Source organism: Rhodamnia argentea, chromosome 5, assembly GCF_020921035.1.
Source record: "Rhodamnia argentea isolate NSW1041297 chromosome 5, ASM2092103v1, whole genome shotgun sequence".
Lineage (NCBI taxonomy): Eukaryota > Viridiplantae > Streptophyta > Magnoliopsida > Myrtales > Myrtaceae > Rhodamnia > Rhodamnia argentea.
The window spans coordinates 15,727,521-15,754,703 of NC_063154.1; the positions used below are offsets into that span (position 1 = coordinate 15,727,521).

Sequence of the window (27,183 nt, forward strand, 5' to 3'; positions counted from 1 at the left end):
TTATATTATACTTACCTTCGCTTTCATCATATACCTTGTCGAAGTGCAGCCACAAGTCGGATATACTCTCTCAGCCCTTCCGTTCCCGCTCATTTGCCGTCAACATTTCTTCGACACCAATGGGAGAATGAAGACTTTATTGTATTGGGACGTGCTCGACATTCGGAATAGGAACAATGTTGATATTATCGTCGTCGTCTTCCCAATATGTATACTCACGAGAATCATATTCGGGAATAGGATACTCGAAATCTCCCACGCCATCTTGGCCTTTTCAGTATTTATGCTTTCACTTGTCATTTTTAAAGAATTGCTCGGAAATCCGATTGAGAGAATTGAGACGGGATTGAGAGAATTGAGCAGATTAAGAGAATTTGAGAGAATTCAGAGAATTGTTGAGAGGATTTGTGAGAAAAATAAAAAGGGGAAGATATGTATTTATAGAGAATGGGAGGGTTATTTAACTTAAAAAAAAAATTAGGGGGGCCAATTTTTGCAACGGCCCAAAGAGCCGTTTGGGGGGAGGGAGGCGGCTCTTCCCTCCCCCCCTCTTTTATTTTTTTATTTTTTTAATGGGTCTGATCCAGGGCCGGTTCCGGGCCCCCGGTTACGAATGGCCATGTCTACATGTGGTAATCAACATATTTCCCTATTTCAATTCGGATAATGACTGTGTAAGGGCAAAAGTTTTGGCCTAATCTAATTTCCCATGCATTTCCTTTTATATTTTCCCACGTAACCTTCAATCCTCCATCGGAGGTAGTCCGGCCGCAACCTCCGGGACGATGCGATTTTCGATCCATGTTTGAACTAACTAATTACATTTTCTCCAATGGCGCGCTAGACGGTCGTCTGTTGGAATGGAGATGGTTCTATCGAGGAAACCATCCTTGTCCTTCGTCACCAAGGCTCACCGGAATTCTCAAGACCATATTGAGTAGTTATTGGGATCGGAGAGTTGCTGGTTGATGAGTCGAAGTTCTGACTCGTCGGCCGTCGAGATGTATAAAGGGTCCCGGCCTCCGGGCGACTTCTTGCAGCGGAGATCTATTAGGGGATGAATTCGAGTTGGAAAATGGGGTAGGGATTCGTTCCCCGACCCGATGCACCAGAATCGTGTGATTGATCCGGGTGGAACCATCCCGGACTAGTAGTTGGGCTTGCCCGGACAACGCCTGGAGGGCTCTTCCTGGGTTGGTTATTCTCGTTGTGGGCTTGATTTGTTGGCCTTTGAGGAATGAACCATGGGTAAGGTCCCGTTTGGACAGGGAACCACCGGATGGACTGCCCTAGAATGAGCTGCCTCCGATTAGGCCCCGAGCTCTGGTTCGCACCTATGGATTGTGTCTGGGTTTCAGAACTCAAGTTCATCATACCTTCAATGGTAAATGCTTTTCTAGGTGAGAGATTTATGGAGTCTGGTTGTCTTCGGAAGATAAGTTACTCCTCGGCATGATATCGTGAGAAAGTGAATTAGTTCGTGTTCGGTGATTCGAAAATTTGATTCCTACACTGGAGTGCTAATCTTGTTTTGCAAGTTAGTATTTCCCGCAACAACGAAGACGCGAAAGAATGGAGGGCAATTAGAAGAACGCAAAAGCTAAGTCAGAATCGGAGAGCTCTGATATCATGATAGAAATTGAAAAATAGGGAAAATTTGAGAGCATAATGCCTTTTTTTTTTTTTCGTATTCTTCTTATTTGTATTCTTTACATTGTACAAGCTCCTATTTATAGTACAATGAAAGGTTAACTAAGGAAAACAAGAAGCGAACGTACATGGAATCAACTCTGATGTCGGATTGATTTAATTGATATTATTCGGTCAATTATAATCCTAAAAAAATCTCGGAACGATCAAACGTGGTCCGTCCTCACGTATCTCTAAAATTGATTAATTATTTTATATAAGAGATTATTTTCTGAAAAAAAAAAAATAGATCATTATTCACGAATGAAATGGATGGAGGAAAATTTCGAATCATTCGCGTGATTACCCATCGACCCAATTGATCCCATCGAGAGAGATCGAGAGAGATGGGGGAGGAGAAGGTGAAGGACGAGGCGCTGCAGATGATGGGGATGTTCCAGGTGTTGCCGAGGCTCGTCGTCTTCGATCTCGATTACACTCTCTGGCCCTTCTACTGGTTCGTTGCTCTCTCTCTCTCTCTCTCTCTCTCTCTCTCTCTCTCTTGCGAATTTTCTGCATTTTGTATTTCCTCCGAAGCCTCTTTCATCATTCGCCATCATCCCATCACACGTATCTGCCATGAAATTCTGAACAGAACCCTCCTTTCGAGTCAGTTCGCCATGTCTGAGACGAGGTGCTCGTAGGATGAATTGGGTTGGTAGCAAATATGTGAAATATGAGCTCTTGGACGCTAAGAGTCTTTGCTTCTGTGGACGTGCAAAAGGTTTGGAAGATGGGCAAAAGTAATTCGATATCAGCATCGGTTGTAACTTGCGAATTAGTTCTTTTCCTTGTCTTGATTTTTTTCCTTCTTTGAATCCTTTGTTGTTTGAGCTTGTTACGACTTGGTGTCAACACCATTTGTCTTTTGTAGCAAATTAATTATTTCTGAATCATTTGTAGCTCGTTGAACTGCACACCCTTCTGCAGCTGGAGGGTCTTTTTTATGTTTCTGTTTTCTTTTTCCTTTCTTTCTCCTTCAGTGGTTCTCCTAAGGCCTGTTTGGAAAGCACAATACAAAGATTTGGCGAATCCTGAGTAGTGCTAGGCTGCCCTTTGTTTTTCATTTGGTTTGATGGGCCTTTTGCATTGTGAGTATAGTAATACCTTTTCAACTTGCTCATTGCGGTTTCTTGTTGACGACCAGCGAATGTCGCTCCAAACGCGAAATGCCCTCTCTTTACCCCCATGCTAAAGGTATTCTTTATGCCCTGAAAGACAAGGGGATCGATGTTGCCATTGCTTCCAGATCGCCTACTCCGGATATAGCGAAGACTTTTCTGGAGAAACTTAGCTTGAAGTCGATGTTTGTTGCCCAGGTTGGTGTTTAGAACATACTTGCATCTACTCTATGTCATCTTCACTGGGGTACACGGTTATTTGAGCATCAAGCAATTCAACCCAGCTCTACATAGTTCACTGTTTTTTGAATTATGTGCCTAAATGGCGATATTTTCTTGGTCAAGCAAGCTATAGCATTTCATTGATTCATCTGGCATGGGTGATGTATGATCATTACATGACTTTTTTCTCATTGAAGGTTGGACAAATTTGAGAGAGAAATTATCTTAATCTGAGAAACTTAATGATTGACAAATGTCTTGCTAAGTGATGGAAGTTTTTAGTCAAGCAGACATGTTACAATATGTGAGAGATCTTGTGAAAGTTAAAGTTGCTATCGGTTGAACGGAGTCCAGCCAATACACATGCTTATCCATCTGAGTATCTAGGACAATATTTCTATTCTTATAGGTGAGGAAAATTTCTAGATGCAAGGGGATCCTTGTGTTCTGAAGCTTTCATGTCTTCAACTCTGTTCATTTGATTAGTAGATTATTACACAGATGAACCCAACCCGGAATATGAACCATAAAAGATCGATAATTGGGCATCTCTACTCAAATAAATTTAAGATAGGCTCTATCTATGTTGAGATTAGTCGATTACAACAAGCAAGATCGGTCATTGAAATTGATATTGAATTGCATGCTGAATCGGTGATTTTTTTTTTTTGGTCAGACGTAGTAAGGCGTTTCCACTAATCTGCCAGCCATCTTTGATGCATTATAATCAGCTGGTATCCTTTTCATCAAAGGTCGAACAAATTAAGGGTATATGAAATAGCAACATGCCAGTTGTAGCTTTAGGGGAAATGCTTATGTTTTATCCTCCCTATACCAGATCAAGGTGGTCTTGTCAAGCAATCATAGTCCTGTCAATTGTAGCCTTAGTAGAAATTTGAATGATGTTTATACTTCCTATACCAGACAAAGTGGTTTTTTCATGCAGTTGAAGTTTGTTGCTCTGGATGATATATGCTCAATTTCCTCTTTGCAATCATTCAGGAGATTTTCTCTAGCTGGTCACACAAGACTGAACATTTTCAGAGAATTCATTCAAGGACAGGGGTGCCATTCAACTCAATGCTCTTCTTTGATGATGAGGATAGGAATATTGAAGCGGTAATTCATTAGCTGGTCCAAATGTTTATTCTCGTCTTCTGTATCATTTGTAGAGGTAGCATCTGGAACGATAAGTAATTTTCGGTTCTCATGGCTTTATGGCGGATTGTCTATACTGCCACCGGTTCTTCATGGTTATTTGAGGAAGTATACCTTTGACTTTTGCAGGTTTCAAAAATGGGAGTGACGAGTATTTTGGTAGGTAACGGCGTAAACCTTGGAGCATTTAGACAAGGGCTAGCAAAATTCTCTGAAAATTTTAACACAGTTGAGAAGAACAAGCAGAGATGGCGCACAAAGTTCACTAAAGATGCAGATTCATCTGGGAAGAAGTGAAGGCATTGAAGGTAAGGTTCTGCATGGATGGACTCTATCTAGAAGGTACCGAAATGGCGGCCAATTACACTTTACAACTGCATTGCGGTGTAAGCTACAATATTCCTTCTACTGATAGAATAGACGAAACCGTGGGTTATACCCCGATTGATTCCATTAGCTGGAAGTTTCTTCCTCCAACAGAAAGTTGAAAGTTGCATATTGAATAGTGGACTATTCAGGTGTGAATTTCCATTGATTACTCGCAATGTGGAAGTGCAAATGACTGTGGAGTCATTTTGAGTTTCTCCACAACGTGTCAGGTTTTACGGCATTTGCTTACTGTAGATAGTACTTTCTTTGTTTAAGCTTAAAATGGCGGGGAAGACAACAACTATTTCTTTCAGTTGCGCCAGCAACAAACCTCTTACTCTAATCCTGCTGGATAGGTTTGCTCTTTCGCATATCAACGTGAATTCTTGAACTATAGAAAGCTTTGATGGATATACTAACTCCAAAGCAATGTAATTCACTTCACCCCATGTTAACAAGAGGGGATAAGAGCTATTTGTTTTGGAAGTGACAGGTTTAAAGTTGTGAAGCCGTGGTAGGAAGACCACTTTGATCCAATGAGTGCATGCGGCGCACGCATGATTTTCCTTGTCCACATTTTCGTCGAAGTGCAACGAGCGATCTCTCTCTCTTCTTATGGCCATTCTATTGGAAAAGAGGGACAATCTTGGCCTTGAAGCCTTAAATCTGTACCCATTACTCATCCTATGCGCTTCTACAGATCCTAGCAAAAATGTAACTTATCGGAGGTGAACTGGCCTTGTCGCCTTGTCTTCGTCTTCGTCTGTGAACTTATTCATATTGCTCGTAGAAAAATGTCACTCGTGACTTTGATCCCTCGTTCACTCTTTGATATGAAAAGCAATGCCTTACATGGAAGAGCTAATTTGAACAGTCATAAACAAAAGGTTAGGAATTTGAAGCAAAGATGAGCTACCTTACCACGTTTTGACCAATCAAAAGTCCCATCAACAGGCTAAGAATAATGCATGAGTTCTAATGAATTACAGCTTATGCGAACGTCTGAAATTTGGGGACCTCCCCGCTTAGCCTGACAACATCACTACTCTTTGAAGATTCAAAATCCAGTTGAGGAATGTTGACAAATACATTGTTTCGTAATCTGATCGTCCTAGAAAAGTGTTAAGAGGAAAAAGAAGCTAATAATATTATTCAGTAAAGTAGTATTTATACATTGGAATCAAATAAATCCAAAAGACCACTTTACCCTTGATACTTCTAACACTCCCCCTCAAGCTGGAGCATAGATATTAATCATGCCCAGCTTGTTACAAATATAGTCTATCCTCCCATTACCCAAAGATTTAGTAAAAATGTCTGCAAGTTGTTCACCGGTTCTAACATGACTAGGAATAATCATTCCACTTTGCAGCTTCTCTCGAATAAAATGACAATCAACCTCAATATGTTTTGTTCTCTCATGAAACACGGGGTTGGAAGCTATATGCACTGCAGCCTTATTATCACACCATAAAGACATAGGAATTGAAGCTCTCAAGCCTAACTCAATCAATAGCTGCTGAATCCACACTAATTCACATGTAGCTTGTGACATGGCTCTATATTCTAACTTAGCACTGGAGCGGGCAACAACACTCTGTTTCTTACTCTTCCACGACATCAGATTTCCTCCGACAAATGTACAATAGCCTGTAGTGGATCTCCTATCATCTGGAGACCCCGCCCAATCAACATCAGAAAATCCTTCAACTCTGCTATGACCATGATTTTGGTAAACAATTCCTTTTCCTGGAGTCTTCTTCAAGTACCTTAAAATTCGAATTATCGCATCCCAGTGAGAAGTATGAGGAGAAGACAAAAAGCGGCTTACCACACTAACTGGAAAGGCAATGTCCGGTCGAGTAACCGTGAGATAATTCGCTTTGCCTACCAATCTTCTATATCTCTCGGGATTATCGAATAGCTCTCCTCCCTCAGCAACTAGTTTAACTCCTTGTTCCATGGGTGAATCAAGAGGCTTTGATCCCAACATACCTGTCTCGGAGAGTAAATCCATGACATATTTTTGTTGTGACAGAACAATACCTTTCTGTGATTGTGCCACCTCAATTCCTAAGAAATACTTCAATTTTCCTAGGTCTTTAGTCCGAAATTGTTTCTGAAGGTAGATTTTTAGTTCTGCTATACCAACCAAGTCATCTCCCGTGATGATAATGTCATCCACATACACAATCAAGAACAATTTGCCTTCCCTTGATTGTCTATAAAAAAAAGAGTGATCATTGCTACATCTAGACAATCCAAAAGAAAGTACATCTTCAGAAAATCTTCCAAACCATGCCCATGGAGACTGCTTCAAACCATATAAAGATCTTTTTAGCTTGCAAACCATTCCACCTACTCCCCCCGAGTAATAAACCCTAAAGGTTGCTCCATATAAACTTCTTCATGTAGAGTACCATGCAAAAAGACATTCTTGACATCAAGTTGAAATAAGGACCAATTATAGGTGGCAGCAAGAGAGATCAAAATACAAACAGAAGTAAGCTTGGCAACAAGAGAGAAAGTATCCAAATAGTCAACCCCATACACCCGAGCATACCCTTTTGCAACAAGTCTTGCTTTTAAGCGAGCAAGAGAACCATCGGGATTAACTTTCACAGCACACACCCATCTACAACCAATAGCAGTTTTGCTCGAAGGAAGAGGTACCAAGTCCCAAGTTTTATTAACCTATAGAGCCTTTAATTCTTCTTCCATAGCTGTCCTCCACCGGGGAATTTGTAATGCCTCGGATACACACTTGGGAATAGGATATTGGTCAACAGTAGATAAAAAGGCTCGAAAAGGAGGAGACACAGAAGAGTATGAAATAAAATTTGCAATAGAATGCCGAGTACAAGCACGTGTACCTTTGCGATGAGCTATAGGAAGATGAAAATCAGATACATGAGGAGGATCGACTAACGGTGGATCCGGAACGGAAGATGACGTAGGTGTGACAAGAGAAGGGGGGGAAGCATGAACCCGATGACGCCGAGTACAAACCTGTAGAGGACGTAATCCCCGTATAGAGGCAGGTGAAACCACTGGAACAGTTGACCGAATGGTGGTCACATGTAATTCTTCATCCAATTCGCACACATGAATCGGAACATCATGAGAAGGAGTGGATTCAAAGAATGAGACATCAGCAGTTATGAAGTATTTTTTCAGTGATGGTGAATAGCAATGATACCCCTTTTGAGTACGTGGATAACCTAAAAACATACACTTGATAGCCCTTGGATCAAGTTTCAAAACTCTGGGTCGATGACCACGAACAAAACAGACACAACCAAAAACACGAGGTGGTAAGGCAAATAGCGATTGATTTGGAAACAGAGTAGAAAAAGGAATACCACCTCGCAAAACGGAAGAAGTCATGCGATTAATGAGATAACACGCAATCAAGACACACCATTCTGTTGTGGTGTATCGGGAGAAGAGGATTCATGAATCATACCATGCTGTGTCATAAATTCAGTAAAAGGTGCGGAAAAGTACTCCTTAGCATTATCAAAACGCAAAACTTTAACATGCACACCAAACCGAGTAAAAATTTCAGATATAAATGCACAAAATATAGAAAACAACTCTGAACGATCTTTCATTAGATATAACCAAGTAACTTTGGAATAGTCATCAACAAAAGTGACAAAATATCTGAAACCCAAATTGGAAGTCACACGACATGGTCCCCAAACATCCGAATGAACTAGCAAAAAAGGAGACTCTGTTCGTTTAATGACTCGAGGAGGATAACTAACACGATGTAATTTGCCAAGTTGGCATGACTCACACTCTAAACTAGAAATAGACTTAAAACTGGAATCTAATCTCTCAAGACTGTGTAAAGAAGGATGACCAAGACGACAATGGATCTAATGTAGAGAAGTAACACCAAAACATGCAAATGAAGTTGAGTCTTCAAGCACATACAGTCCCCCTTCCTCATGTCCTTTACCAACCGTCTTCTTCGTAGCAAGATCCCGAAAGACACAAGAATTGGGATAAAATGTTATTGAACACTGAAAGGTTTTAGTTAACTTACCGACGGACATGAGATTAAATGGAAATTGTGGAAGATAAAGCACCGAGGACAAAGGCAATGAAGGAGTTGGATGAACTGTGCCAACTCCTTTAACATGAGTAGATGAGCCATTAGCTAATGTAACTGTGGATGAAGATGGAGTAAGAGAGGAAAATATACCTGAAAGACCCGACATATGATCGGTAGCCCCCAAATCAATGATCCAAGGACGAGAAGCAACTGAAACACAAGCAGTAGCATTACCCGTCTGTACCAAAGTAGCAGTGGAAGAAGTAGGCTGTGAACTTTGATAACGATTGTATCGCGCAAACTCCTCTTCAGACATAACCACTACCTTGCCCTCGGAAGATTGTGGAAAAGAATCGGCACCAGATGTTGTATTTGCAAACCGTTGTTGTTGCCCTGGTCTTCCATGTAACTTGTAGCAAAACTTCCGAATATGACCTGGTTTGCCACAATAATGACAAGTCCGGGCTGCCCCCGAGTTATCGGTAGACGGTTGAGGTTGTCCATAAAGATGCGGTTGGCCTTGACTTCTCCCTGTTCCCGTGCTTCAACCTCCCCCTCGGCCACCACGTCCATTGTATCCTCCACGATTTCCTCCATCACTCCTAATCCCACTACTAGTTCGAGAGCGTAACACAAGAGCTAAATTATCTACCACAGATGTGGAATCCCGAGAGGACTCATGAGATACTCGAAGAACCCGAGCAAACGTATCCGTGAGTGATGCAACAGTTTCTCCTCCAAGAATTTGAGACCTGACAGTTTCATATTCAGCTCCAAGACCTCCTAGAAATCCCATTACAGCCAGTTGTTCTCTCCGAAGTTGCATCTGTTGAACATTGGCTGAAATGGGGAGAACAACATTCAACTCCTCATACATTCTCTTAAAATCAGCAAAGTATTGTGTCATAGAACGTCCTTTCCTCTCGGATCGGTAAATTCCTGCGATAACTCATATATTCGTGAGAGGTTATTTTGGCCTGAATACAACACATCCAAATACTCCCACGGTTCTTTAATCGTATCAATATGAGTTACTAAATCAACTATATTACTCTCCATAGAGTTCAAGATCTGACCCGTAATACGTGCATCAATAACGTCCCAAGTCTCATCATCTGTAGGTTTACTCTCGGTTAAATGTCTATGTTGATTCCCGCCTATCAAAGCAAGCTTTACAATTTTCTTCCACTGATGAAAGTTTGTACCACCCTCGAGTTTCTTATCGGTGATTCAATTAGACGAGGACGAAATCACCTCGGTCATCACAGAATTATTTTTCTCGGAACTACCCTCAACTTTACTCTTATCAGGATCACCCATCCTTAACAATTTAATAACCCACCAAAATCCCAAATAATCAACTCCAAAATCCCAAAAATTCACCTACCCAGCGTCACGTCAGCTCCAAAAAGTCAGAAGCATTCCACAAACAGATCAGTATCTCTAATTAAGAGCTACCCACATAATCCTCAAGCCTAATCAACAAGCTAACACTTCAATGCTCCGTCTTTGAGACTCAATAACCATCAATCCAACACAAAAACGAACCTGTAGAGCCACAACAGAGCAACAGAGGGCTGTAATGGCCATTAATTCACCAAAAAATCAAACCTATGGAGCCATAGCCAAGCAAAAGAGGGGCTGCGGGGGCTGAAGAGTCAAAACCGAGAGGCAGAATGCCGGATCTGGGCTCGCTGACAATGGACGACACCTCAACAATGCTGGATGAAGTCCCTGCAAGGCTCACTGACGATGGATGATGCCAGATTTAGACTCGCCAGCCTAAGCGAAGCTGGGCGACGTCCCTGCAAGCAGGTCTCGGCGACGCTGAATCTGGCCTTGCCGGGCCTAGTCGAGGTCGGGCGACGCCAGAGCTAGGCTCGCCGGCCTAAGTGACACCCTTGCAAGGGTCGCTGGATCTGGGCGAGCTTGGGTTTGTGCTCGCGGGGCCTGGCGACGCTAGATCTGGGGATTCTGGTGAGGAGGGGATTGGTCGCAGGAAGAGGGTCAATGGTCGAAGATGAGTAAGCGGTGGGTGGTCGACGGTGATTAAGTAGTGGTTGGTGGCTGTGTTTGGTGGTTAACGGCGGTAAACGACTGTGTTTAGGGTTAATGTTAGAGGAAAAAGAAGCTAATAATATTATTCAGTAAAGTAGTATTTATACATTGGAATCAAATAAACCCAAAAGACCACTTTACCTTGATACTTCTAACAAAAAGAATCAAGAAAGATTTACTTTACAGAAGCCATACAACTGCCAAACATCACTGGACAAAAGTTTAAGAAGAACGATACTATCGCCGCAGCAAGACAAGTACAAAGATAAAGCAACACTCATGAGAATGGTCCACAAAGATCATTTTCCTTCGTCTTTTGATTGGTACTCCAAGGAGAAGATGTCCTGCTAGTAACTCAATTTAAAGTGCCTTCACGCTGCTGTTTCCACAATAAGCAATTGTTCAAGTTCTTCCCTGCGCCGCTCCAGGTCCTACGATGGTATAAGATATGAGTTACAGGCCAAATTCACCGTAATAAGCAATAAAGACAGAAAAAGAAACCAAAGGCTACTAATGTGAAATTAGCCAACTGAATCTTGACCCTATTTTAAGCAAGTTCCGCTTCTGAACGCCAGCAATAACCAAGACTAAAACAAAAAGGAAAACTTGTCCTTAAGTGCTAGTTCGATTGAACAAATCAGCCTGGCATATACTAGACTACGATGAAGTTACATTGTTTCAGTGGCAGACTCAATCGTTTTCGCAAGAATATGGTCAGGTCAGCTTGTGAATGCACGTGCTAGAGGAAATTAGGCACTGTAGTGATCATGTATAAGATAAGAAGTGATCATCCGCAAGTGGGGAGACCACATATGATGCCAATGCTACATCTACTAGCACGATCACAATAACTGCCAGAATGAGCACTAACTAAAACATTGTTTACCTCCAAGTCCTTCGCTGCCTGCTCCCTTGATATTTCTTTCTTCCGTCGAGAACGTTTCAGTAAGCCTATGCACAGAATTCCCTGTTCATCAATACCAAAGCAAAAATATTAAGCATCACTGGATTCCTCAGATCCAAATGTAATGGAAAGTACAAAACTGTGTTTATCCAATAGAATCACATTCTTCTTCAGGTATTATTAAACCATAATTTGGAAACTACATGAAAAGATCAGAAGCTGCAAATAATTGTCGCGAAAACGAAGGGCCTGCGTACTAACTATATCTGGGGAGATATCTCCATCCCACAACACTAAGGGATTTTAGTTTTCTTCTCGGATTAATTTGAGTTGCACAGAGAAAAAACCAATGTAAAATTTGACAACAATACAATTACATCTACAGGCATGTTAAGTGGAGCTACAACTTTGCTGCACATCATTATTCAGGACCCTACCACACATGCTCAGGAAATCCTCTGAAGTAATTTCAATATTGGACTTTGAGCATGCGATCACAACCAGTACAGAGCAATAACCTTACCGAAACAACATATACTACACCACAAGAAAGGAGCATATAAGCTGATATATTCTGAAGAAGAACAAGATCTTGCTGCTCCTCAGTATAGTCTGGGAAAGCTCGTGTCATCACCGCAACACTGGATAAAAAGGGACAACAATTTCAGAAGGCAAGGTATATAGATTGTTTAACCCCTAAATTTTACAAATATGGTTCCAGGAACTTTCATATCTCAAATCAGATTATTCAATGCTTGAACCAAAACCATGTTCTAGACAGGACAAATTATCAATTTTAACTCAATCTGTCCGTGACTATATCAACCACAACGTAAGTACAAAATGCTAGTATTTCACATTCTGATAGTGTGAAATTGATGACTGAAAGTGGGTCAATCTGGTAGGTCCACAAGATAACTCAAAGGAATCAAGAGGAGATAAAAGGAGGAGTCTTTAACAGTACATACAAGATCTGCAGCATGCCCCTCCCAACCCAATATTCCAATACCTGGAAAACGTTCACCAAATTTGTTCGTTAGGCACGGCAGAGAAGATACAAGCTCCAACAAGAACAAAAAAAGAGATTAAGAAAACGACGACTCGTCTCGAGCATGCCAAGTAGCTATCAAGAACATAGTCAGAGACTGGCAAGTGCAATTCTCTCTAGAAATTCGTACATATTTATGCGGGCGTGTCCAAAACTACAGTTCAAAATGCATCCACACGATTCAGAGAGGAAAACCAAAACCAACCTTCCAGAATTTGAAAATGAATCCCCACTCCGTTTCGGCGAGCACTACGAAAAACGCTATCACCACCGCGTAACACCGGAATATGCCGTCGAAAACCTAGAGCCGACGACCCGGTACGACGGTTAAACTCAGATAGCAATGAGCAACAGCACACACACACACATACACACAGAGATAGACAGAGAGAGTACGTCGTATCCGTTCTTGAAGGAGCGGATGGCGGAGAGGACATTGACAGCGATGCAGAGGACGGCGCAGAGGGAGGTCAGGACGCTGAAGCACCGGCAAACGACTAGGAAAGTGTCGGGCCTCGCCCGAATCCTCCTACCGCCCGACCCGGAGGCTCTATGCGGCTGTAGCTGCGGATGCGAGTTCACTCCCCCCTCTTCCTCTGCTCCGCCGTGTCCCGCCATCTTCCTCTCTCCCCTCCTCCTCCCGAGAAGACCTTCGCAGCTCCTAGGAAGCTCGCGCTCACCTACTTCGAACCATAACCGTTCGCCGCGCTTCGTGTGTCTCCGACTCTGAATCTCTGCGAGCGATCTTGGGCAGGAGCGCGTGTCGAGCTCCGATCAGGAAGTGAAAAGCTCTCTGGGTGGTGGTGGTGGTGGTCGTCCTCCTCCTCGAGCTCTGCCGAAAGCGAAAAGCCGGATACCTTCACCTGCCATTCAAGGAAGTCAGTTGGAAACGGACACGTCCCGGTCGAGATATTGGGGAAACTGGCACGTGGCAGTCGCACAAAGGTTCACGAATTTCATTTGAGAGAGCGCGAAAAAAAAAAAAAAAAACACTTTGGCACATTACGTCAATAAATTTTTTATTTATTTAATATGATCGTTAAAATTTTTTATACATGTTTAATGTAGTCATGCAATGTAGTAAAATGAACATTATTTTTTTTATAATTAATTCAAGCTCATGGATAATATTGAACATTTTCGTATAATTTAGAGACTAAATTGAACATGTACAAAAAATTCGGGGACTATCTTGAACAAATTAAAAGTTTAGAGAAGATATTGTATCTCAAGATAAAATTCAGGAACTCCATTGAACAAATTAAAAGTCCAAAGATGACGTCGTGTATTGAGTCAAAGTTCATGAACTATTTAAATAATTATAACTTCGTCAAATGACTATATACATCTTTTACTTTTAAAAATATCATATGCAATCTAGGTTTCATATTTAGAGATCACCTTGCACAATTACATCAATTATACCCCGTGTCCCAAATTTCGAAAATGTCATTTTCTTCTTCGAAAACAAAGTACAATCAATCGATAGTCCGCATGTTTCCTTGGATACAAACTATGTCTTCTTTTGCCCTTTTATCTACGCTAGTAATACATGCATGCATTGCACGTTAATGGAAGTTGTTCTATGTCATTTGCAATCAATCAGGAAATAATTGGGTTAAAATGACTGGAAAATTATTTAAAAAGTCATGAACGTATTACAATTGTGCCAATTCGGTCCTAAACTTTTTATTTTTATCAATTAGGTTATAAGCCTTTTGTAATAGTGCAAATTCAGTCAATTTGGGCGATTAGCGCCGACGTGGATAATTTTCAATAATATTTTACTAAATTAATATTTTTTGAATTTTTAATGATTTTTTATTTTTTTATTAGAGCTTGCGGGAGGCTACCGACTACTAGGCGATGGCTTATGAGCCCTCACTAGCCATTGGGTGATGGCCTATCGGCCCTCGCCAGCGGCCAACGAGGGCTCGCATGCCTTCATCTAGTGGCTGGTGGCAGAGGTTGCCAGCGGCCGCCTACTAACCTTAACAAAAAAAAAAATAGATGAAAAATTTTATTTAAAAAATTAGAAATATTATTAAAAAATATCTACTTCAACGTCGACAACTTCATGTCAGCGGCGGCTAGTCAAATGAAGTGAATTGACACAATTATAAAAATTTTAAAACTCAATTGATCAAAAAAAAGTTTAAGACTTAATTGGCACAAGAATCATGTGTCTTGAAAGATTCACCAGAAAGAGGAATTGAAAATCTCATTACCTATTGACTATTTTGGCAAAAACCACATATAATCTAGGTTGTTATTAAATATGCAAGGAATTTTGTCCATTCAAAATTTATGTCGTCGTGAACAAGTTGGAGGTCACTCGCGACTAATTAAGGGGGTGAATGATAACCATTCCGTTTCTGAAATAGATTTACGGCTAGAAATAGTTTTTTCTATTTCTGTTTCTAGATGAGTTTTTGAGCAAAAAAATGTGTTTGATAACGACATAAAATTTCTACTTCTGAAAAATGTGTTGGCCGGCCGACGATGGGAGGTGGTCGTGGAGACCGGCGGCGGCGGCGGCGGCAGTGACCGGGCGGCGGTAGGCGACCGAGGCGGCGGCAGCGACCGGGCGGTGGCGGGCGACCGGCGGTAGTGGCGGCCGCCGAGTGGTGGTTGGCGGCGGCGGGTATTTGAGAAAAAATGAGATTTCTATTTCTGTTTCTCGGAAAAGTAGAAAATTTTTGTTTCTTATTTCTTCTTCAAATCTATTTCTGAAACAACTTTTTGTTTCGGAAATAAAAAAATAGAATTGCGTTATCAAACGGATTTCTGTTCCAAAAATAGGTTTGGAACAGAAATTCTGTTTCTGGATGGATTTCATGCACCCCACTGGTCACCGGTTCCGACCAAGAAATAAAAAAAAAACTAGACCAAAAGCCCTAATTTGGCCTGACCAAATCTTTTGTCTCTAGAAATTGAAAGTAAGATGTCGATTGGGAAAGCCTCGTCGTAACCAAATTTCAAATTTTGGTCATGAGAGATAGTCTCACGACTGTTACACAAACACACCCGACACAATCAAACATGCTAGCACTCGCATGTCTAATGTTAATTTAGGTAAATCTTATACTTTGAAATCAAAATCTGCCACAGTCCTATGGGCCTTTCTGATGGCCCATCGACCCAATCCAGCTTTAGCATATTGCTTGAGGCACTGAGCCTCCATTTTATAAGAAACTTTCCCTCTTTCTCTATTTCTCTCCCCGGGGGGGCCACAGAAAGAGAAAAAGAAAAGGTAGACAAACAATTAAGAAAAACTATGAAGTATGAGTCAATCCAAAAAGAGCACTTGATTAGATTTGTCATGTATATAAATCCACTAGATGATTCACTAGAAAGCATTGAACATGACCAGGTGAAAAAATTACTTGTGAGAAACTAAAAACAGAGTCTAATAAAATTATTATGTCAATTCATTCTAGGGACCTTTTTATTATTTATTTATTTATGAAATCATAAAAATGATAATTTATTATGCATATATAAAAATACATATTTAATATGCATGTCCCAACATATCGAAATTACTTATTTTTTGAGAAATCACGTGTTAACATATCATGTCGTATCCACTGTCGTGTCGGTACAACATAACTTAAGGATATCACACAAGCACTTTTTCAATGATATGTGGACGATCTCAAATATGGTTCATAGAAACAACTTGATTTAAAACTTAATTAGATGGTAAGGATTAAAAGAAAATTAGGAGGTCAAGAAGAATAGAGTGGTTAAGGCAAGAAGAAAGACCCATAAAAACAACTTTATCCGACAATGCAAGATGTCCAAATGTGCCCAAAAAAAAAAAATTGGCCATAAAACCCTTCAGGAATGGTCAATTATGGACATCTCTCAAGGATGGATTTTACATTATAAGCGCCTCTATAAAAGAGAGATTTCAAAAGGAAAACCATCACAGGAATGGGAAAAAAAAGAAAAAGAAAAGACATGCCAGGCAAATATGAAAACAGGGAGACAAAATGAAAAAAGAAAAATGGATGCTTTGAGAAGAAGACTGCCATCCACAAACAGTGAAGACATCATCAGAGACTACATAAGAATTTAATAAGATAGATCTCGTGAGTCCGTAAACGCATCTAAACACCCTTCTCATGCGTCATGCACATCCCATCTTCATTTACATTCGGGACCATGACGTTAGCTGATGGAGACAAGAACTAGGTAAGCGAAAAATTTAGCTCAGCATGGCAAAGACTGAAGATAATCCATGAAGAGGAAACCTCGAAAGGCCTTCGCTCCATTAGTGTCCCTGTCTACATGCTTACTTCCTCAGCCTGGAATCTGAATTGGCCAGAGACGAGCATGTGTATCGCTGACCGAGAAACCTCTAGCATGACATGAAGTAGTGCAATAGTGAAGGAGATTTCATCATCAGCATATGCTTCTTTTTCCCCTGTTAACGAGAGCACCTGGTCATACGGCCATCTGAGCACTTAAGAAGCATTCTCCCACTGTGATTCACTCCCCAGGCAAATCGCCCGTAGCTATTGTAACCAGCTGGAAAATAGCAGCACTTTCAACGTATGTCTACCAAAAGACAAGTGCATACAGAGGGTATATGCCATCTCTTAGAACAAACACGTTAATAAAAAATGCTATATCGAGATTTTGGAAACTGGATCCACTGCAGTAGTAAGGAAATGGGGATTAAGGGTTTACATGTGCTCCACTAATCATAATTGAAAGTAAACCAACAATAGAACTTTTCAGAACTCTCAACATCAGCAAACATGAAAGGGTTGATTTCATAGGCACCATTACTGCATGGTTATGCCAAAGGACATGCCTAATATTTTGGATTTTCAGAGGAAGGGATAGTGGTACAAAGATCTCCTCAAGCAAAAAATGTCTATGTACCCGGCAAAGGATTGAAGCGTCATCTTCATGGTAAAAGTTAATTGGTAACCTACAACAAATAGACTACTGTGTCCAACTCATGCACTGGATAGAGAACTAAATGACAGCATCCTACCAGCAAACCCACTAAACCTCAAGTGAGGAAGAACTTACTCCATGCTTGGAGAAAATGGTAGCATGCTCAGATGCTATGTACAATGCGAGTCTAATCCTGAAGCTTTAGCCGGTTAAAGAACACCAAGAAGTGATACTCAGGGGCCCAATAGACAAACCCAACAACAGGCCCCCCTTTAATGTACTGCACGGATAGACATTGTTAGGAGACTTTTAAGAATTGAAGATCCAGTGACCTGAACAAGATGAAGAAGACTATTAGAAACACTAACCTTTCCATCCAAAATAACCAGCTCACCATCCACCCATCTTGGATTTTGAAATCCAGGTTCAGCAAGCCTTCCCTGGCCTTTATATCTAGCAATCTGAATAGTCAAAAGTTTGGCAGCTTTTCAATCTATTTGACAAGTGGTGACGAAAAATGAGGAGTTGAGAAGAGTAGCACTTCAGATCTTAAAATAAATTATACCACTCCAAGTTCTTCTGGAATGATCCCTTTATGCGGAAGCTGATATCTTTTACCAATCTTCGCACGGAACGCCACCTGTTCGAGAAAGAGAATACAGCCTAAATTAAACAATCTTAGGAAATGCTGGTCATCCAATAAGATTAATTAGATAATCTTAGGAAAAGCTGTCAACCCCAAGCACAGTAGCAATAGCTATGACATAAATTTATGAGCTATTGAAAATTATGAACAAAAAGCAGGCAATTATTTCAACTCTATAGCCAGCCACTATAGTTAAGCAAACCATTTCCGCAAAACTTTTTTGTAGTTGAAAATGGATGGTGGGGCCAATTACTGCAAAGCCCATCTAGACCAGCTTTATTTGACTTTGATGCAAAGTCATCCTCCATGACTTTATGGGCTATCATTATCTCAGTTATCCAATCTTAATATACGATCTTAACATGAACAGTAATTACCTTTCCAGCTGGCACATAGCGATCTCCTGTGAGTTTTAAGGCTTCAACATACTCATAAAACTCGAGTTCTGTTCGATCCTTGGTCTGGACATCCTCTCGCCACTGTCCAAACTTACGTCTCAAATGAATGACCTCTGAGGAGTAAATGCCATGTGCACCGATGTACAGCCCTGACAAATAAAATTGTATAGGGATATCATCTACTTTTACTGCGAGTATAATGGAATGCCAGTAATGTTTTGACCATAAATGACAATCCATAGTAGATAAAAAGAAGAAAAGTACCGTTTAAAGGATCAAAAGAAGTTGGCATTTCAATGCGATTAAAAGTCGTTGATCCAGAAAGGGATCTGTGATTTTGAGCTTGGCTAAGAGTGAGGCTTATCAATTCACCAACATCTTTTAGGACCTGGACCATTGAAAAGCAAAATAACTATATATTCAAACCTCTGGAACCAAAAAGAAAGAAGAAATGAAGGATGGATTACTCAAATTAAGAGTAAAAAATTTACACGACCTTCATTGGTATCTTCTCCCCACCAATGAACTTGGTGAGATCAAGCATAACTTGGTCAATACTACGACCACTCCGGAACTTAGCTTCCCTACCCGCCGAAGACTGTTTCCTGCCACTGGAGACCTTTCGACTGACATCCTTAATCATTGAGAAACAAAATGAAGAATGACCCTTTCTCTCTAGGATTGCTGGCTGACGAAGTAAGTCTTTTGAAGGGACATTGGTAGAAAGTTTTTGCACAAGGCCACCAACAACAACTTTAATGGCAAGCTCATTTTGCCCTCCACTTTCAATAATTCCGGGAATCATATCCATTTCCATCTCATCTCTCTCTTGATCACTTTCACTCTTAACTTCATCATCAGCTTCTAAATTTTCAGCATCCACATCATCTTCTTCCTCTTCATCCTCCATCATCTGCTCAATCACCTTAGCTATAAGGTCCTTGTCAACTTTCCCTGGTGCTGTCACTTTCATAACCTTGACCCTAACACCAGGAATCATATCTCTCAGAATATTCTGAAAACCAGGAAGCTGAACGGGAAGATCAGAACCATCTTCCCTGCCACTACCATCCTCATCATCTTCTGTAGTGGCAATGACTACATCATTCTTTCCCTCAATTGAGTCTGCCGGATTACTATTGCTTTCAGTAACAGACAACACAGAGCCTAGAGGAGGTTCTTGAATGACTTCCCTCCGCTTCAAGTACACAGCCTGAAAACCAGGTGAATACCCTTAAACACACATTCAAAATCAAGTGTCACAGTCTAGCTAGCAGAAAATACTCCACATACTAAACTTACTACGATATGAAAGATTCAAAAGTGGAGTCAGGCATGAATTTCATCTTTCAAGTGAAAACACAGACACGATGCACATGTAGGCATGCAAGAAAGCATATTGTCAGGAAAAGTACAGAGGCATGTCCATGAATCCAGGCAGTTATGTCATTTAACACAATTGATGGAATACAAGCAGAGCATATATGGCATTTGCGATTTAACTTTATTGCCCAATTGGCAATAAAGCTATTGCCAAGTATCCTTATTCAAGTAATAATAGAGGATATTAAAGGAATTTTGCCCAAGGCCGTCAAAAGAAAGTTGTGAGCAGTTTTTTTTTCCATTATGTCAAACTGTCATGACTAATCAGGGGTAGCTATTTTAAATTTTGTCGGGATAGGCTTTTTTTTACATCTCAATTTGACAATACTGTCAAAGCAACAGTTTGTGGGTTTTTCCCTCACTTCAAAACTTCTCAGATCCCGGACAGTAGTTGATTAGTCAACACAATATTATTGTTTTGATAAGTCCTCTCTGGCATATATAACGACAAAACATATCCTCTGGTCGTCTATTTATAGCAATGACTTTCTCCACACACCACAATCACCATATCCAGATAAATTTAGATATTTCTATTCTGCTAATGTCATTATTTCCACTGAACATCACACACTGCATCCATAAGACATATTCAGACAACATTTGCTCAAATAAGCTTATTATTGTATTATTGACATGTTAGGAGGCAGAGTGTCCATAAAGATCTCTAGCAAGGTCATAGAAGATTAAGAATTTATGATCAAATTATAATGACCTCTTCCTCCCACACCCCGACCACCACCCCCAACCCCCCCCCCCCAAAAAAAAAAAAAAAGAAAAACCTATCTTATGGTCTGTTTGAAGAAAAACTGTGTTTGGGAAATTATTTTCCAACTTTCCAATGTTTGAATAACAGAAAACTAATTGACTCATGGAAAACTTTATGGCCTAAAAACAATAAGCTTAGATTTGGGAAAATGACTTCCTCTTCTGCCAAGAAGGAAATCATTTTCTCTAAACCACCAAACAAATGTAAACTAACCCTTTTAAAATATTTTCTTTTATCATGAAGTTTTCAGTGAAACAATCACCCTTCGTAGGAAAAGCGATCTTCACAAACCTCTTGGATTTCAATAGCAAGACATTACAACATCAAAGCAAAGAAAATGGCACCAAAATTCTACGTTTGCCCAAGCATGCCAAGGACAGTGCACAGAGACACAGAAAGATAGAGAGAGAGAGAGAGAGAGAGAGAGAGAGATCCAAATGAAGAACATTTGAAAAGAACTGTCATGAAGAGCACATTATCTTGATCTGGTGACAAACACCCAGGCGACGGATATACCTGTTGCTGGTATTCGCCTTTCTTGTCTACCTTCAAGAAAACTTCAAACAAAGGAACACCGCCTGCAGCTGTCACAAGTTGCCTGGAAAAATACAATATTCAGCAAAGAATACAAGGTTCCGAAACAAAGAGTTTCACCAATAAACCAGCAGAATAGTGTGAAATTTTCTCTTTAAACCCACCCTCCCAGCCACCAAAAAAAAAAACCGCACACGCGCACTCTCCAAAAACAACAAAACAAAGAAAAAGAAAGAAACCAAAAACGGAGACTGCTTCCAGTCAAGTAGGTGTACTCCAGAGCTACAGCTGGCAGCTGGAACCCACAAGCAAACTGCTTCATATCTAGTATAAATCTACAAAATGAGCCAACATGGAGCTTAATGTTGATTAGTCATCCCTTTTTATCATATTTCCTCATAGTCATGGATACTGCAAAGCGAACTTCCACTGAGAAACCATCCTTTTTATTTGGTGATTCATTTTGCACAATTATACAAGGCATGGCAAGATGTCAGTGGATAATACATTTTGCACAGACTGTATCAGTTACGGGACCTTCAGGACATGGCAGTTGACACTAATTATTACAGGGCCCTTTTTTTGCAGCTTAATTTGACATACAAAAGGAACACTTCCAGTATAGATTCCTCTCCTAGTAGAATTTACACATGCAAGCAGCGATGGCACAAGAGTTTAATCATATTCGATGGAAGAAATATAGACATAGTTCGGATCAAAAATAGGTATTCGACATCTTGCATTCCAAAAGGTACTGGATAAAGCCATCAGCATGCTTTTCACATGGAACCATAATGAGACCTAACCTAACCTAGCAAGACCATGAAGACAGAGGAACGTGGTCATTGACCCTATTGTTGACCAAAGAATTCCTGTCAATATAGGCATCATCACAAATGGTTGACATTCCCTAGAAAGTTGGTGGACGAAAACTACCCTCAAGGACACAGGCACAAACTGTCAACTTAACAGATTATGACACATTGGAGACACTCAAAAAGACTAATATCAGAGACTACCGACCTCTCAGCTTTGTGGGAAGCAGTTATAAACTCATTGCTAAGGTGCTTGATCATTTGCTCCATGCTGTCGCTCTTATGATAGTTTCAGCATCTCACACACTTATCTCCCAGGTAGGGAAAGTCTTGAATCTGTTATAATAGCTAATGATTGCCCGTATAGCCTATACAAATCTTCTTATCCAGGCATCATATGTAAAGTTGACACCCTCCCTCCCTCCCTCAACTATACGATCGAGTATTCTTTATTTGACATGAATAGTTGAAGGGTGTCACGCTGGGAAACTCATTGAATGTTTTCTGTTTCAATGTCAGTGTGGAAGTCCTATTATCTTGTATGTTTGTAACAATAGAGACAGAATGTTCTCAATTCCAATCGACTAGGTGTATCTTGATTCCTTATTTAGACCGTTTCGAACACAGTTGGTACATTCTAAAATAACCGTTACTATAGGCGGCCCAACAGTCCAACCGATTGGGAGAGAATTAATAGATTCCTTTTAGGGAGCAATTCATCCTTCCCGAACGTGGCCCTTTTGAACTCAGTGGTAGATTAACGCCATGGTAAGGATCAGTTCAAATCCGATAAGGGGCATTTTTTTTTATTTATAAAACTCCATCGCTATTATTCAAGAAACGTAAAATAACCCAAATTTGATACCCGCATATTCAGTTTGATAACCTACTACTAATTCTTCCTTTGCTTCTGGTAAATCAAAAGGTAATCTCTCGCCTGCTAAAGCCCCAAACCATAGAGTACTTAGAGGTAAGGGACTAGTCAAAGAGGACTGGAATGACAGGTCCATAGTTGCCTTTACTTGACTCTACCACCTCTGGAGCGAAACAAAATTGTGAAACCTATTTATATGTATCTAATTACAACCTCCAACAATGTGGCTCAAATAGAAAACTTAACTGAAAAAATGATAGATTGCGAGGGTTCGAGACTTATGCCCGAGAAAGCCTCAACTTGGCCTGTGGATGATTTTTTTCATTCAAATAGTTCTTCACTTGGTATCAGAAAAAAAAAAAAAAAATAGCATGCGATGAATTTGTCTTAGATAATAATATTTTCAGTTAAACGAGCTTACCGAGGACTGTAACTCCTTGCCACATACCTTCCATGCTCTGCAGTAACACGAATTATTATACCATATGGATCATATGTTTCATTTGATGTCCCAGCCCACCATCCCACCTATAAGCAAAAACCATGAAAAATCAAAGAACATAATTCCATGAGGATGCAAGTATAATCTGTTAACTGCTTCACCAGACTTGATAGTAATCCAAACCAAGGTAAGCTGAGAGTTAATTGACCAAAAAAAAAAAAAAAAAAAAAAGCAACACAACGTCTAACTTCTTCCATTGCTATCATTATGTAGAATCTTGGGCACTCAAGGATGGAAGATTATAAACATGCAAGAATTTGTCAATGCAAAAAGGTTTGGTTTTTTTTCACCTTGTTGAATCTCAACACATGGTTCAGCATACACAGGCTTGGGCAATGAGTTGAAGTCAAAGGGAATATTCTCTTGAAGCATAAAAATAAAAAATAAAACAACTAGCACTGAGGAAAGTGAAAGTTTGGCCTTAGCCACCAACTGCTTCAACTGGAATCCCTTAATCTCAACCATAGAGCCATTTACATTAGTTGGTTTTTTTACTAGATTCTTTTGTGCAATTTTACTCGTCCTCTCTAGTCAATTAGAAAATTATAGGGCTACAGTTCCGCTTCACTTCAATTATTTCCTTTCATGATACTATTGCTAATTTCCTCCACAACATCTTGTTATCCAGTCTTAAAAATACTGTTTTTCTTAGTTGTTCAACAGAGTTCATCTCAGTGACTACGATGAGCTGATAATGGATTATGGCACCAGATATTTTTTTTTTTTTCAATATCTTAAAAGGAACTTGTGATCATTTTATAGACAGAGAATCATCAAACAAGATACAAAGCACAATCATAAACTATCACAATATATATACCGATACATCCAGAATAATTATTAAGAAATGTAAGCCTTTCCCAAACTCCAGCACGCACTTCTAGGAGTAATATAGAGTATAGCACTTAGAATAAGTAAAAGCATGTACCAAAGAAACCTACCAATCCAGCACCAGCATTATCTCGCATAAAAGCTGCATCGTGATAACGTTCCTCATTTATGGCATTCTGAAATTCCAAACAGTAAACAAGAGACAACAAAATGTTAGTGCTGGAGAAAAATGACATCAACAAATGATTCAGAGAAGTCCAAGTTCCTACTTTCAGGTAAGACATCACTCTGCCAACAGTGTCACCAGTGGACGCTGCTGCAATTGCCACCTTAAGCCTCCCAGCTTCTTCATAATCCTCTTTGAGCACAGCATTACTTAATTGTGACTGTTAGAACAATGCAAACATTTAAAATTTGACTAATATTTGGGATAAGCATGGTTAAAGTATAAACTAACTTCGAGAAAAAGGAATCCAGCCTAGTAGACATGTTTCTAACACGGCCTCCAGGTTCAGTCAACTCAGGAAGTCTCTATTTCTTCTACCACCCTCTCATCATTTCAGATGTCCATATAGCAGAGTAAGTAGTAAATTGTAACGTCAAATATGTCACAAGGGACTCTCAAGGAAAGGCAATATTTTATTCATTCTAGCAAATATACAAATTCATAATTCCTGCATACTTTCCAGCTTTTCATAGTCATACTTTCTGGCACTTTGTCAACATGCAATTGACATATTATTATCAAACTACAAATAAGACAAAAGAAGTACTAACCCTTAGCAAATCACACTTCCTGATAGTTTGTTGTCATGACATTGCCATGACATGGATTATTGTTCATAGTCTCACAAACTTCACCTGTTTCAAAGTTCTTCCGGATATTGAGTATACTGAATGTCCTACTCGTTCCTCCACATCCTAACACTCTTTCACCATATCTCCAAATGACCCCTTGGGGGTAGCATACAACTGTATCAGGTTACCAAAAATTTCACAGCTACAGCCTCCTTCGGCAGGCAAAATTTGTTTCCATCAAAGTGGTTACCTTAGAATCACCAGCAAAGACATGACTAGGACTCTAGGCTCTTTTCATGGGTGCAAAGCATCTGATCAGTGTAAAACGGATGCTCATAAAGCGAAGGCAACAAGAAAACGTGCATGACAATTTTGAGCTACCGCGGTCAAATTGCAAAGCTGCTGCTGCTTCTTCTTCTTCATTTTTTTTTTTTTAACAAAATTAACCACTGCATTTCAACGAATAAGTCGACTCGGTGAAGAGATGCATTTAATACACAACAACCCCGTTAGAACTTTAACAAGTACGTCATCTTAGCAAACATCAAAAATCCAAAACAGACAGCGGAAATTTAACCAATTACCCAGATTACACTTAAAAAAAAAAACTACCTCTATAATATACACATGGTTTCTCAAAAAGCACAAAGATACAAAGAGGAAAGAACTGGAACGCTGATAACAAGGCACCTTCAATATCGAAAGCAGACGCTCTTGCCCGTCGATTTCCTCAAAGTGCTGCTTCCACCGATCCCAATCCCAGCTCTCGTCCCCATCCCTCTCCTCCGCTCCCTTCCTCTCCGTCCCCACCGCGCCGCCGCCGTCGCGGGCTCCCTCAGGCTCCTTCGCGCGCGCGCTCACGTAGGAATCGAACGTCCTCATGGCGGATTTCACCAGGTCCCGGATGGCCGAGCCCCACCGCCACGGGGTGGAGTCGCCGGGAGGAGAGGGCGCGTCCGAGGGGCCGCCCCGGCAGTGGCAGAGCGCAGAATCGGTAGCCCTGGAGAGCGATTGGGAGGGGAACGCCGACGGCGACAGGGGAGGGCCGAGGGACCTCCTCGTGGCCGCGCAGGGCGAGAATTTCGCGCCCGGGAACATCAATCGGTGCGGGCCCGGAGGCGTCGCCGAAGCCATTGCCCAATACTCTATGCCTCCCACGCACAAGTTCTAGAGAGAGAGAGAGAGAGAGAGAGAGTAGGTGGTGGAGGTGGACCAGAAGAAGTTGGCGATGGCGAGGGAGGGAGACAGAGAGGGAGAGAGAGTGACGATGATGATGATGATGATGATTCGGGCTGCGTAGTGACCATGGAAGCTTAAAAGCCTACAAAGGAAATAAAGATAAGGATGGTTTTTTCGACATAGGTTCCTTCTTATGATGACGTGGAATTTCTCCGATTTTTGTTTTTTTTTCTTTTTTCTCTCGGAATATTCAACTACCATTTATTTTAGATTAATACCATAGAAAACCCTAAACTGATATATTTATGACAAATTTATCCTAAACTATTTTTTTTATCATAAAAAACTCCAAACTTGTATAATTATGACAAATTTACCATAAACCGGTACACTTGTGACAAATTTACCCTTCGTTAGTTTTCATTAAATTAATCATCAAATTGCTGAGTTAGATAACGCGTAACACTTTATGGGTCTCTTGTTTGTACTACCCTCTTAGCTTAGTTATATTTTGCGGCCGGTTTGCCGTTGAACTCCCTATGTCACACTTGGTGCCATATCAAGTTCATGGTTTTTGTGTCCGGCATCTTTTGTACCTAGCACTTTTGAAAGATCAATACATGCTTACCTTACAAAAAAAAAAAAAAAAACACTTCATGGGTCTTCCATTGTAGGATCTTTACCCTTTGCTTATCACAAGTGTATCAATTTGAGATTTTTCGTGATATTTTCATGTTTCGTCAGGTGTGGATAGGATTAAAATAAATTTCTATACATGCATACTGAGGAAATCGAGAGGGTGGCATTTTTTGGCAACCATGTTGTCCAAAACATGCATTTTGATGTCTTTTGTGCTTAAATATGATACAAAAGACACGAGGCTCTATTCACTTAAAAAACACCCATTT

At 40.5% G+C, this 27,183-nt stretch overlaps 4 protein-coding genes and 1 long non-coding RNA gene across 7 annotated transcripts; 2 read left to right on the forward strand and 3 right to left on the reverse strand.

Annotated features, from left to right (window-relative positions):
* The first annotated feature begins 1,975 nt into the window (after nt 1–1,975).
* On the forward strand, nt 1,976–4,693 carry LOC115746592 (magnesium-dependent phosphatase 1). Of its 2 annotated transcripts, none has more exons than XM_030682418.2 (4): nt 1,976–2,146; nt 2,837–3,008; nt 4,035–4,151; nt 4,320–4,693. In XM_030682418.2, exons 1-4 carry the CDS (start codon nt 2,037–2,039, stop codon nt 4,485–4,487), a joined length of 567 nt encoding a protein of 188 aa, XP_030538278.1. In that variant the 5' UTR covers nt 1,976–2,036; the 3' UTR covers nt 4,488–4,693. The 2 variants fall into 2 exon arrangements, with proteins under 2 accessions (XP_030538278.1, XP_048134558.1); XM_048278601.1 differs by lacking the exon at nt 1,976–2,146 and adding an exon at nt 2,183–2,432.
* Nucleotides 4,694–8,145: 3,452 nt separating this feature from the next.
* Nucleotides 8,146–9,529, reverse strand: LOC125315214. Its single transcript, XM_048279648.1, has 3 exons — nt 9,255–9,529; nt 8,773–8,897; nt 8,146–8,551 (listed from the first exon to the last, which is right to left on the reverse strand). The coding sequence occupies exons 1-3, from the start codon at nt 9,527–9,529 to the stop codon at nt 8,523–8,525; spliced, it is 429 nt and encodes a 142-aa protein (XP_048135605.1). The 3' UTR covers nt 8,146–8,522.
* Nucleotides 9,530–10,838: 1,309 nt separating this feature from the next.
* LOC115746591 lies at nt 10,839–13,502 on the reverse strand. Its single transcript, XM_030682417.2, has 6 exons — nt 13,029–13,502; nt 12,838–12,933; nt 12,553–12,593; nt 12,108–12,225; nt 11,567–11,647; nt 10,839–11,111 (listed from the first exon to the last, which is right to left on the reverse strand). Exons 1-6 carry the CDS (start codon nt 13,248–13,250, stop codon nt 11,052–11,054), a joined length of 618 nt encoding a protein of 205 aa, XP_030538277.1. The 5' UTR covers nt 13,251–13,502; the 3' UTR covers nt 10,839–11,051.
* A 3,110-nt stretch (nt 13,503–16,612) lies between these two features.
* On the reverse strand, nt 16,613–26,379 carry LOC115746631 (protein EXECUTER 1, chloroplastic). 2 transcript variants are annotated; one of them, XM_030682466.2, is made up of 12 exons: nt 25,787–26,379; nt 24,568–24,684; nt 24,409–24,474; nt 23,387–23,493; nt 21,259–21,340; nt 19,087–19,803; nt 18,855–18,978; nt 18,570–18,739; nt 18,112–18,186; nt 17,915–18,007; nt 17,682–17,826; nt 16,613–17,168 (listed from the first exon to the last, which is right to left on the reverse strand). In XM_030682466.2, exons 1-11 carry the CDS (start codon nt 26,228–26,230, stop codon nt 17,734–17,736), a joined length of 2,088 nt encoding a protein of 695 aa, XP_030538326.1. In that variant the 5' UTR covers nt 26,231–26,379; the 3' UTR covers nt 16,613–17,168; nt 17,682–17,733. The 2 variants fall into 2 exon arrangements, with proteins under 2 accessions (XP_030538326.1, XP_030538327.1); XM_030682467.2 differs by having other exon boundaries at nt 17,164–17,295.
* Nucleotides 20,764–21,260, forward strand: LOC125315067. The gene is made up of 2 exons (XR_007198449.1): nt 20,764–21,121; nt 21,174–21,260. It is a non-coding gene; the product is annotated as an uncharacterized LOC125315067 (long non-coding RNA).
* Nucleotides 26,380–27,183: the final 804 nt, after the last annotated feature.